At 33.1% G+C, this 13,769-nt stretch overlaps 1 protein-coding gene across 1 annotated transcript; it reads left to right on the top strand.

The window, feature by feature from the left end:
* Positions 1-399: 399 nt before the first annotated feature.
* LOC149481151 (uncharacterized) lies at positions 400-5,513 on the top strand. The gene is made up of 2 exons (XM_089705603.1): positions 400-1,550; positions 3,922-5,513. The coding sequence occupies exons 1-2, from the start codon at positions 520-522 to the stop codon at positions 4,295-4,297; spliced, it is 1,407 nt and encodes a 468-aa protein (XP_089561729.1). The 5' UTR covers positions 400-519; the 3' UTR covers positions 4,298-5,513.
* Positions 5,514-13,769: the final 8,256 nt, after the last annotated feature.

Below are 13,769 nucleotides of genomic sequence, written 5' to 3'. Positions count from 1 at the left end.
GTAACAATCCATAGATAATATTTCAAAACATGACACGTTGTTGTCATAAGCGCATTGTGGTCAACCATTATAGTGATTACGGATGGCATTACAAGTAAGCGATTGAGCGTGACGTGACCCACTAACAAAACAAATGGGCCGATCGCTCGAATTGTTTTCCCATAGCCCGAACGATTCCATTCAGAATCTCATTACACTCGAAAGAGCCACAACAAATCTGGCGCAATGTTGTTCTCATGGACGTGTCTGTCGTTAGGGCAGCGTGAGCCGTGAGGTGACCATTACTGTACAAAGAGTTGCCTAAAATAGAGAGCTTTTGTGAGGCGGACGAAGGGGAGGCGGGGGCGGGGCGGTCACGGGCTGCCCGCCGGCTCAGTCGCGCCGCGCCGAACGCTCGCCTCGCACGCCGTCCTCCGTGTCGTGACTCGAAGCGCATGCGCACGCGATAACCCCCACCGCGCCACAACACGTGCTTCAGTGACCACCTGATGATAACCTACCACTAGCGCCCACGCGAAAATGCAAGAACAGAGCACATCCCGTACGAATAAATCGACTCTCAACTCATTGGAAAGTGCCATCATCAAGCTGAAAAATAATCTGCAGATTCAAGACAACAAGACGTCCGAAATGAATGGACTGCTCAACGATACACCAGTGCACGAGGATACGAAAGCAAGTAAGAGTACTAATTCATCAACCAGTACGAATTTAAATTTATCAATAGCATCCGCAGCGCTTTTACAAGAGAATATGTTGCAAAGATCATTACAAGGCGTTGTGATTTCGCTTCAAAATGCGATGATGAATTCTCTACAACAGGCAGCGCTTTTACCTTCTAATTCTGCAGCCGCTGCAGCGCTGAATTTACAAGCATTAGAATCCTATTTGACTTTACAACGTCTCACAACAGTATCTACCGCTAGCAACTCTCCTCAACCCGACAACAGTTCATCCTCCAAACAAGATATATTGCGAATAGCAACCGCTAGCGCAAAGATAAGTGAAATAGATTCCGTTGAGAGCCCATTAAAAGTAGCGTCACCAAAATCTCCTGAAGAATACCCGTTACCTGACGCTATTGCCGCGGATGATGTTGATTTATCAGAAGAAGTAGAAGAAGACTTAGCACTACTAGACAATGAAGACGAATTTACTTTAGAACAACATTTGGAAGCAACCTCAAAGAGTTATAGCTACAATTCTGCACAAAATCTAGATAATGGATATCCGAGTCTCCTCATGAATGCCATGTATCAACAACAAATGAACGGTCCATCTCAATCAGTTTCACCTCCGCCTAACTCATCTAGTTCTAAATCTACAAACAGTTCTACATCATCAACGGGTAGCAGTATATCGAATAAACAAAAGACAACCAGCAGCGGACCTAGAACAAAGAAACAATTCATCTGCAAGTTTTGCAATCGACAGTTTACGAAATCATACAATTTATTAATTCATGAAAGAACTCACACAGACGAGCGACCGTATTCATGTGACATCTGCGGAAAGGCTTTCCGACGGCAAGATCATCTACGAGACCACAGGTAAAAAAAGCTTTTGTTTTATTTATTTAAATACTATTTGACATGATTAAACGTATCTTATTGTCATCTTTATATTTATGAGTAATGATTCATCAATTATGAATATTTAAATAACTTGTTAGAGTTGTAATAATAAGTTTGTGTAACATACCATTTATTGTAGGCGTTAAATTACCATAGCCTAAAAGATAACCTTTTAACACGGATAGAAATAATAACAAATGAATGTAACTTTATCTCTACATTTGAAACTAATAGCTAAATCAATGGGAGATATAAATTTTATTCTTTCCTAAAGCGTCGTATCGGATGGGCCGACCCGCTTTTATAAGATAAAACAAGGTTATAGCCGTGTCGAAGAACATTTGGAGGGATCACGATTCTCATTTTTCAATATCAATAAAAGATTTTAGTCTTCGAGTTTCAACGCAAAACGTTATGAACTTTTGAATAATGGCGGTGTAGAAAAATATTTAAAACAAAAAGGGTTAACTACGGTCGAGCAGATGGTATCGAGGGATCCTTCGTCACGCTCGTAAATTATTTTACAAAACCATCGCTAATCTGAGAGCCGATGTTTTAATTTTGCATCTTCATTTTGTTTTTACATTTGAATTCCTCTGAATCTGTGCGCATATCTGTCTTATCGGCGAATGTTATCTCGTTAAAAATTCTTAATCCTAATTCGAAGAAAATTGGAATTCCGAACGACGATAACAATAAATAATTCCATTACGGACACGCGTCGTACCCACGGTGATACAACAACTTTAGAGTGTGTTTATCTATTTCTCCACTTATCTTTTCGTGTTCCCCACCCGAAGGAGGCAAAGGTGTTAAATTTTTAACACCTGTCTCGGCGATTTCTACCCAAATCACCGTATCTCTGTCGTAATAAAATAAATTTCGTGTAGACGCCGCAGGGTTAACCCGAGCTGGGCCCGGCCTGTCCGTGTTCAATCGATGTCCGTTGACACGATACATTCAAATGGAATGGAGCGTTCGACGGGTTTTAACAAAGCAATGGTGATCCCGACGCGAGGATTAATGTGGACGACAAATACAAAGACCGTTGTAATTAAACATTTTAACAATGTGAAACCGAATGTCTGTAGATGACGATTTCCTAATACTGTTTTTTATGAACATTTTTTTGAACTTATGAGATTTTAATTTAACATAAAGATTTAAAATCTGTTTATCATTTGTTATTAACACGAAAACACATAAAGCCATTAAAACCGAAGTTAACACATTCATTCAAATTCTCAAAAATCAAATTTGTTGATAACCGCATCGTAATTATAGACTTAAACATTCACCGCTTATTAATTAGCATTCGGTTAAAAGTTAATAAGGTATCATAGATGTAATTTCACAGGCCATCAATATACATCGTCTCTTTAATTAATCAGAGATGTCGCGATGGAGTTAGGCCTAACTGCGCTCGCGCCGATCGACTACGCTCCAATGCGCGACTTAATCAGCCCATCATCTTATCCAAATCATTTTTTCATTCATCTGGTAACACTTAATCGTCGGCTATCGTTATCTCGATTATTATTACATATATTACGTTACTTGGAACACGAATTTTCTATCGTTTTATTTGTTTATACGCTATGCTTCGCGGCTTTACGACCATTATTATTGATTACACGTTTCTTTGTAATTGTTGTTTGTTATGGATTGATACGGTGTTGATTTTGTACAGAGATATTTACCGTTAGGGAATATTTAGTCACACTATCACAATTTTGGTGTGTCTAGCGTTTATTTATAGCCATCTTCTCAATCTAAATTATTTAAAAAAAGCTCAGTTGTTCAAAAATAAACATTTCTCTTCCAAAGTTTTATCATTCATGTACGCATTAATGGTATTAGGCATAAAAAGGGAGTGTACGCCAATTTATTACCAATATCCTGGGGGCACTTGTTTGGCTCAGCTCCTACAAGGTGTTCACATCTTGGGCAGCGTTTCGGCGCCTCAAGACATGATGTATTTATTCGAAGCCTGTTAACGCGTTGGACACAAATTATGCTTATAAGAGCTGTTTATGAATGCTCCTTTCACGGCTATATATTTTCGATAATGGACTGCTAATAGTGTTAGGCGTTTGTAATATTAAGCTTCGGATATGTGAATTTATTTGGCAGTTCTATTTCTAATGGTGTTGTCGTATGTTTATGATCTTATTTGCTCGATTTTTTTAGAAATAGCCTGAACTTTAATGGATAATTTTTAATTGTAGAATAGGTATTTCATACTATTAGAGCGCAAATTCTTTGTAGAGCCTTTTAAAGAGTGTGCTCTTTAGTAGACATAGTTGTAATTTTTACCTTGTATTAACATGCTTTTTTTCTGTTACAGATACATCCACTCAAAGGAAAAGCCTTTCAAATGTCTGGAATGTGGAAAAGGGTTCTGCCAATCGAGGACGTTAGCCGTGCATAAAATTCTACACATGGAAGAATCTCCTCACAAATGCCCCGTCTGCAGTCGAAGTTTCAACCAGAGGTCTAATCTCAAGACGCATCTCCTCACTCACACTGACATAAAACCCTACAACTGCTCCTCATGTGGAAAGGTGTTCAGACGAAACTGTGACTTAAGACGTCACAGCTTAACGCACAATTTGGTTGGAATGGCCTCCGTCAACACTTCGCCCAGTGGAAGCAATGGGAAGAGTCCGTTACTCAACCCCAACTTTCCCATTGACAATTTAGACACGGAAGAAGAGAATTGAAACCTCCTGTGTATTGCAATTAAAGACTGATGAATCAAGTGCCTTTTAGAATTAAGTATCGAATCTTCTATATTGTGTGCCTTTGTTTTCGTAGTATTATTCTAGTGCGTAATTTTCATCTCCTATCTTCTAAATTCTCTGATCTCATTTAAATGTAAATATAATTTATGTGCCTTAGTCAGCTGACCGTCCATTTAGCTCGAAATAATGAGTGTATATAAAATGAATTTTATCGTCATTGTTGAACTCTATCAGCCGTACAAATAAACGAGTTATAACATTTTATGAAAAGAATAAACTAAGAATAAGGAAAAATCATACAAATAAACACGTAATAAATGAAACCTAGTATAACTTCGTAATAAGTATTCATACTAATGCTATTTCGTCCTTATTCCGGCTACCACCCTAGTATAAGTCTGACATAACCGAGTTATAACGTATCTTTTAGTACATTGTGCTGTGTTTTACAAGTTTTAGAAGCAATTTTCAATCTAAATTTGAGATAATAGCAATGAGAGTAATACGAGAAGTAGAAAAAGTTGAGCAAATTAATAATTTCATTACGTACCTATTGAAATGGAAAATTTTGTATGAAATGTCAAAATATACGAAATTATGAAAAACCCTTTTGATATTTATAATGATTTATTTATTTACGACATGCGCCAAACCATACATACATAAAACTTATTTCTAAACTTATCACAATAATATAAACTTTCGTTGAAAATATAAATCTTCTAAGCCTGGAGTTGTATGTTTTGAGTACCAGTTATTTGGCAACTCTCTATCTCAAGGTGGGTTTATCTTCTGTTCTCCAGATATTGGATAGCGTTCTCTTTCATTTGCTTGCATATTTAATGATATATTTAAATTATTTCCAATAAATATTTAAAAAATAAATAAACAGAACATCGTATGATGAAACTTCACAACAAATTCGAGGAAGTCAAACGAGCGTCAAAATGACAGCACCAAGGCTTGACCGTAGACAATTTCAATGTTTTTCATAATTTAGTGAATGAATTGCTACGTTGCCGCTTCGCGCCTATTGCATAGCGTGAGCATAGTTACATCGACGTTATTCCAAATTTATTTGTAAGAAATTATGACATCCTTATTCTTTATTTATTCTTATCATATCTATTCATTGCATAAGGTTTGAATAAGCAAGTTTTTATTTGTACGGCTGTATATGTACTTAATTGATAATTATTTTGGATGTAAGATATTCGCAATAAATTACCTACTTATTTTGTAAAGGTTGTACAAAAATAAAATCTTATGAATGAAGCTGATGTTTTATTTCTGATAAAAGTTTTGTGTTACTAAAATTTTTAACCTTTTGGTGACTAGAATACCTATTAAATATTTACTATTATCCGTAGAGTCTATAAATAAATCTTATAATTCAGGTCCAGATTATACATGTAAAAATAATAATCCAGTAAGTTTAATATATTTTAATAGTTTCAACAACTACAAGTAAATCTACAGTTTCCTCTCAACATAATAATATAATGTGAGAACACAGAATACACCTTTCTCTTTCATTCACGCACTTTCCCTATCTTTTGTCCTATTCATTTAGTAGATATGGTTGTATAGGAACATGTTTTAAGCGATATGTTGTTGTTACTTTTAACAACATATGATCGATTTTTTTACTATTCTATGTTACCGTTACAAATTCTAAAAACTTGAATAGATTTTGAGCAATTCAGGTATAGGGATAAATAAATCAGACAGGGAGATTATTATAGGGTATTTATGTACTTTCTTTATGAAAACACAACTTGGAGGAAGTAAATACAAAAGGCAGGGTATGTGTCGATGTGTATTATAAATAAGCAAACAGCTTTCAGGCGTACTATGTTCTTTTATATATTTAACTTTGTGGTATTTATATAGTTGTAGTTATATTTTTGTTATTGTAGAGTTGTTGGGCAATTCAATACAATACACATAATATAATAAAAGATGTATCCTCATTCTAAGACTAGCTATTATTTATTTGGCAATAAAAGAGATTCATTTAAACTAATTTAATTTAATTGTAAAAGTAATGTATACGTAATTCTTTAATAACCTTAACGAATTATCTATGCGTTTGCTCTACTTAAGTTAATCTCTAAAATACCTGGACGAATTTTGGCAGAACTATCAGTGGATCTTCTTGGAATGATTTTAACGTCGCGTGGGTTAGATTCACTAGCAGATAGTGATTTTTTATCTACCTAAAAATATATCGCCAACTAAATGCTATGTTGTTCTCATATTGAAATTCAAACATTGCGAATTAAGATTTGCGTATATCAAAATATAGACTTGATCTTATAAAGTGGGAGAAAGTATTCAGTAAATATTTATAACTTATTGTTTTAAAAACCTGCAAAACTCATTTACCAAAAAATGGGCAGAGATGAAAAAAAAAGTTTTAGTAGGTACCTAAAGATACTGTCAGTGACGTCATCAGGGAAAAGACAGAAAAAAACCAGCGACGCAGTGACGTCATCAGGAAAAAGACAGAAAAAAACCAGCGACGCCAATCTCAAACAGCAATAAACATTGTTAATTATATTAAATCTGTATACAGCCACCTGTACAACGTCACCAAACACAGTAAAACAAACGTCTTCATTAACTTACATGATATATGACTGCACTTGCTTTGATAAATGTTAATATTAAGTTTGTTATTTAAAGACCGGTCTCAAAGGTCAGGCAAAGAGAAGTCAACCTATTAATGGTCATCGTACAGAATATTTTGATTAGACTTAATGCTCTAATAATAAATAAACGTCACAACGATTGTGGTATTATTGGAAATGTGTAATCTGTGGGAAATTTACTTTCGAATCAGAAATTTGGTTTGTGTTGTTTTGAAATATGATATTGTAAAAATTTAAACCATAAGTATAGTACTGCAAATGTTTAATAATCTTATACTATGTTTTAATATGATAAAGTATTACAAGTATGTAGAGAAATATTGTATTGGAATTTGTGACTCTACATAATATTATGCATTCAACGAAACATGAAACATAATACATTGAAAAATTACAGTTTTTGCCTCTTTAATTAATTATTACAATTAATAGGTTGGTAAACCACAAAAATATATTAGTACCTATTTATTGTTAAGTTTTAACATTCTCTTCTCTTTTATTTCAACAGGAATAGGTAGTATATGACTCTATTAGTCGTAAGAAATAGGGAGCGCTACCTATAGCTTATAATCCAGGATTCGTCTACTAAAAAATCGTGTGCTTGTGAGAATATCACATTCGTCACAACAGGTGTGACGACCACAAAACTAGTAATTACAAAAATAAACCAAAGCGGAAAGCTGTTAATAACAAAAGACGACTACCGAGCTTGAAAAATCGTTTCAATTCAACACAAAATCTTCGATGCATTCAACGTGATCAAAAAGAATTCGACTTAATCCAACACAATAGTTGAGAGTGTATCAAAATGACATAAAGATTCCTTTCATAGTGAAGTGGATAAAGGGCCCATATGTCTCGCTTTTTTCGGGGTTTTAAATTGATGAAGTGTTAAAAAGGTCAGTTATTTGTGGGGCGTTGTTTTGTCTAGTAAATTCGCGTAAGTATCATATAATCGTTTAGTAAAAAATGTGTATAGTCTATGATTAAAGATTTAGAATTTTGTACATGCATGTAATATATATGAAAACATAATGTTATGTTATTAATACAACTAATAAGATTATTTTAAATTTAAATGGATGCTTCCTATAAATTTTAAGATAAAATTCAATAACTCTTTGAATACATAGCCAGGTTACAACTTTTGTACTAAAATTATAGAGCTAAAAATTATTGAAATAAAATATACGGAACCATTACTTAAAGACAGCTAGGTAAAGTACCTAACCAATATATTAATTAGATTTAGGTTGGGTGATTAAGTAGCCAATAAATCAAAGAATGTAAACAGATACCTAGGTGTACTTTTTTATTACCACTGCTATAAATTCGGAATCTGGCATTTAAATCAAATGTTATGAGCAAAGTCAACTCTTGTGTTACATTTAACCGATTTAAAAAATAATTTAAATTGGTATAATATTGTACTAGCTTAATTGTGAGATTCGTGTAGGACTAATATCAATGCGAAAACATGAGACCAACGGAAGGAATTAAATTAAAGAGATTTTAAGGATAGTGAATTTTTTATATAGTCTTGTGTATGTTTTGTTGTGTGTATGTTACTTTATTCCTAAAAATTCATTGGAGTCGACTGAAATGGTTGAAAAGTACCTACTACCTATATTTATTCAATTGCAAACATTTATTGTAAGAGGTAAATTACAGATCCAGTTGTGAGGTATCACTAATAGTTTTTTAATTTGAAAATTGTACCACACATATTGCTATTAATCGCACCTAAATACCTCGAATTTGTCGCAAGCTCTATCATTTTACAACCCCAGCCATTCAGTTTGTGACAACATAATAATGGAAGCAAGAAAGCGAGTGAAGTGTAATCCACGATCACAAATTATATACCAATCACCCCAGGAAATCCCGCTGCGTTAAGTCGATACCTTCCATTTTTTCTCACATTGTCATCGACACCGAAATTACTGTCAATTGTCACAAAGGATTGTTTACTTTTAACGGTGTTTGAGAAATATTTGCTTTTAGCATCGAGTGCTTTGAGATTTTGTGGTGCGTTTATTCGACGACCACACACGCTCGCCTTTTTTTTCGTTTGCAAAATTGTATAAGGTGTTTTGACAATGCTTTCGAAACGTGAGGTCGGGCTGTTTCGTATGTTAGCGCTCTTTGTGGTGTGGCTTATTGTTTTAATGGTTTCACTTTATTTTTCTTTGTTTGAACGCGAATTATATGGACGGCTCGAGTAATTCTTGATCTCTGCGTTAGAACAACGGACACCTACAAGCTTTTGACTCTTCACACTTCAAGTCGAAACCAGTTTTCGAATAATCAATGCTGTCTACGTCATACTTCCGCATAGCGACTGAGGTGTGTTCTTGCCTCTTGGTTCATTCAGTTTAGGAAAAACTTTAGGTTATTTAATAATATTTTGTACAATATATTTTGAATTTCAGAATCTTTTATAATGAGCTTTTACATTTGTGTTTTACATTGTGATTGTATTGATAATTGATATGTTTTCATTTTCTGGCTAACTATATTATTATTCTAAATTTATAATTTTATAGTTAAAGTTACAGTAAATATGACCTAACCTTATTAATGGAAGTAAATGAAAATTATAAAAAAGGCACCAAACAATAATTTTAAACTCAAAATTGTATTCCATAAACTTTAAAATTTCACCATAACTTTAACCCTCAAACGAGGGCATTTAAATCAATTCAAGGATATGACCAAAGATAAAGTAAGGGCAGAAAACAGATGTGTCATTGCGCAATCGTAATTGAAGTTACATCACAGCGCAGTAACATCGGTATCGAGGAGATATGTTCTAGCGTCGTGTGCGGCCGTTATCGGCACTACTATCGCGACGGCGCAGTTACTGTCCGCTGTGACACGATGCGCGTGGGCAAGCGGCAAAGATTCGATAGCGCAGAACTGGTAATGTATAGGTACATAGTTAAATACTCCTGTAAGTATGTTTGTTAAATGTTAATGGTTTATATTCTAGTGTTATTAATATCTAAATGTTTGATTACCTGGTGTCACATTATTAAGAATACTAAAGAGATTACTGGATTTAAATTGGCCTTTCTTAGTGGGTATATTTTTTCATTGTAATATACGAATTATTTTTTCATTGTAAATAAAATATTATTCCATTGCAAACATGATTCGTTTTTCAGAACGTTCTACATCCTACAGAAGTAGACATATTAATGAATACAGCCTACAGAAGTAGAAAATTAATTTTACATTATTAGTTCTACATCCTACAGAAGTAGCTCAAATTGTTCTAGAAACAAAGGTACGCAAGTATCTGAATTGGTTTGTTTGGTGATCAAAAATGAATTTCAGTCAATTTGCGTGCGAAGTGCGATATTTCATGTGATTCTCTTTTTAAATTATTGCTCAGATCTAAGTTTTACACGTACAATAAATTTTTACGTTTTTATTTTATCTACAGGATTTGATTCATCAAGGCTACTAATAAAATCACACACAGCCGGTTATCCAACTTAACCATATTATTATCATTATGATTAGTATTTAGTAGAGGCTAGAGCATAGGTACATACTTAAACATGTAAATTGTTGACACATCTGTTTATAAGCTACTCTTTGAATCACATACACTTAGCATATATAAAAAGGACGTGCAATCACAATTGTCACCGTTAATTCGCGGACTGATATGATAATACCGAAGCTCGCTCTTGAGATTGCAATGAAATATAAAATGAATATTTAAGCGTTCACTTTAACTTGATAGTCGAATAAATATGGAATGACCTCACTTGCATTTAACCTTTGTTGTATGTTTGTTGAAGGTACATCGAATTTGTTACAAACGTTATTTGTCTTTATATAGGTAAAACTAGAGAATTATTCTATAGGTAGGTAGGTACCTATAATATGAGAATTGAAGTAGGTAACTGAATGATTCAATAAAAAAATAGTTACCTACGAGTCATTTAGGTGTGCTTGTTCTTTTTAACTATAATTAGATAAGGTGCAGCAAAATGTTGAAGGTATGAAGTCTGACTATACCTACTAGTTATATACCTACTTACATACATGTAGTGTAGTAGTAGGTGTAGGTACCTATGAAAAATGAAAATGAAAAACCTCTATATAATATCTAATACCTAGAGCTATTGCACGAGTAATAACTTCTGTTGATATTTTATTTTTGTTAATTTACATGCATGCAATTAATAATTTAATGTTATTTTTTAATCTTATCTTTCTTTATTTAGGGATTTTTTGTCCAAGAGGTCTATGTCAATCCCATCGTACCTTGTACAAATATGTATAATTATGAATGTAGTAAGTATTAACATACGAAAGTACGTACCTATAACCTACTTATCATGCATGTAGCCTGTAGAGTGTAGGTACCTATGTTCCTACATCTACCTATAGCCTATGGATAGGCTATTTATTGTTTATTGTTTTATTTTATACCTAGGTATAGTTCCTAGGTAGGTATAGCTATCTACTGCCAAAATTAAATTTCGCGACTTATAAGTATTTACTAAACTAAAACCAATAGGCTATACCTACCTACGTTATAGCTACATTGAAAAAATGAAACAAAAGTGGATGTTCTTTATAAGAAAATGGTTAAAAAGAAAAAGATGCATAACTTGAGACCTGCCTTGGTACAAGAACTGCCTTGTTCTTGAAACAAGAGTCGAATTTTGTCTGAAAAAAATTTTCTTGCACATACCTACCTACCTAGCAATAAGTATAAGTAAGTCATGTTATTTTTGATTTTTCAAAGCCTTGTGTTTCAAAAGCAGTTAAATTTAAACTGTTTTTGAAACACAAGGCTTATTTATTATTAATTATTTAGGCAGGTAATAAATATTGAAATAATAATTTATTACAAGAAAATTAAATACATAGATATTAAAAAATAAAATAATTACCATTGTGATTAACTACCTTATAATTTCCTTCATCGTTTACCTGCCGTAAGTTTACTTAGTAGGTACCTACCTAATTAATTCATATTTTTAATAATAAAATTGTTTTAAATACAGTAGGTACCTATAGGTAGGTAGTTGTAATCTAATTAACATCACTCTTATGCCAGTAGATAGGTACCTATAGCTATAAATATATTCTAATAATATCAAATTTTTCCTATAAAAATAACAGCGTAATTGATACCTCCACTTTTCTTCACCTGATGACATCAATAAGTTCAATCCTCTGTTCAACGTAATTCAATACTTTTAAAATGCTGTTTCAGGGCGGTGGGCGGGGCCAGCACAAGCCCCGCCCCCACTCATAAACTAGATTGTGATTGGGCGTCGCTATCGATGCGCGTGCGCCGTCGAAATTCAAATTGAATTGATCAGTATTGAGCGCGCGCTTTGAGCACGTATGTTATGGCAATCTGTTAAATTGATTTTGTACACTTTTTTTAATAAGAATTATTTTACGTTTTAGCCAACAATTGATTAATCATGATGCTCCATATAGGTTACATTAAAATTTGTAAAGTTCAATAATGAATAGGTACCTATGTTTATTTTAGAGAATAAAATTCTGAGAGAGATAAATAAAAAAGTCTGTTTTTCCTTGTGATAGGCAACCTGTAGGTTTGACAATAATTTCATCTGTATGATAGGTACTTTTAAGTTAGGTTATCTAGGTATGTGCTTTGCTGATTTGCTCTACTTAACTTATTACAAGTTTCACACCATTCATCTATAAGATTTTTTTAAAATTAAATTAAAAAACCTACCAGTTTCTCCATAAGCCAGCTTTAAAAAAAAGGTTTTTACCTATTCTTATAAAGAAATAGGTAGGTACATCTGCTCATTAATAAGATAGGCCAAATTAAACCATTGTGCTACATTTGAAAGTTACTTACTTAAGTATTTGTGTAACAATTAGATCATGGTAGGTAGTAACACACCTTTTCCGTCCAACCTATCTTCTATACAAAGCAAATATACATTATAGATAGCAAAATATACTACAGATTACAACAAAATACAACCTAATAAATATAATCATCGTGTTAGTCATCCATAAAGGTATTTCTCGATAAAACTAATGGATATTTAGGTTAACCTAAATGCTAATACTAGATCAGCAATAGAAATATCCCCTAATAGCTTCGACAAATTGTGCTCAGAATCTACTAGTACCTATATATTATCTGTGCTATCTACAAGGAATCGTAAGTAAAGACATGTATATTATCCTAATGATTTTGCTATTGTTCTAGTTTAGTCTAAATGTTTGGTCGTGGTTAATAGATATTGAAAACATAGTGTATTTTGATGGTGGATGTTGTTTATTTTGTACTTTTTAAAAGAGGGGTTTTAGCTCAATAGGTTCCTAGACTTATAAATTTATAATAGGTATAGGTAGGTTTTAATGATTTTCATGTTGTTGTTCATTTTCGTGTTGTTAGTAGGTATTGTTTCGTTGTTGAGTTCTTTGAGCTATTGATTTAAGTAATAGGTTGCATGTTTTGGTTAATAACGTATCCTTTGAAATTTAGATATCTTTATGTATATTAGAATCCCCTTCTTCATAACTCAAAAACTGTTTATTGGAACTGCGGCTAGAATTAAAAGAAACATTTGGTTGAAATCTATGATAACCTATTACCCTGATATTTACTATTTTCAATTATATAGGCTAGGTATGTGTAATATTACAATATCAATAGTCCTAAATGTATTTTACATAGGTACTTTATCTTTGGTTTTGAATATTTTTTTCTTTAAGATTAATTAGTTATCAGCTGATAATTTGGCCAAAATGACTCTTGTAGACTCACAATTAGA

Source organism: Colias philodice, chromosome 17 (genome assembly GCF_061535455.1).
Source record: "Colias philodice isolate Cphi_HAF_F1 chromosome 17, ilColPhil1 Martin Lab GWU primary, whole genome shotgun sequence".
NCBI lineage: Eukaryota > Metazoa > Arthropoda > Insecta > Lepidoptera > Pieridae > Colias > Colias philodice.
This window is presented reverse-complemented; position numbering and strand designations above follow the sequence as displayed.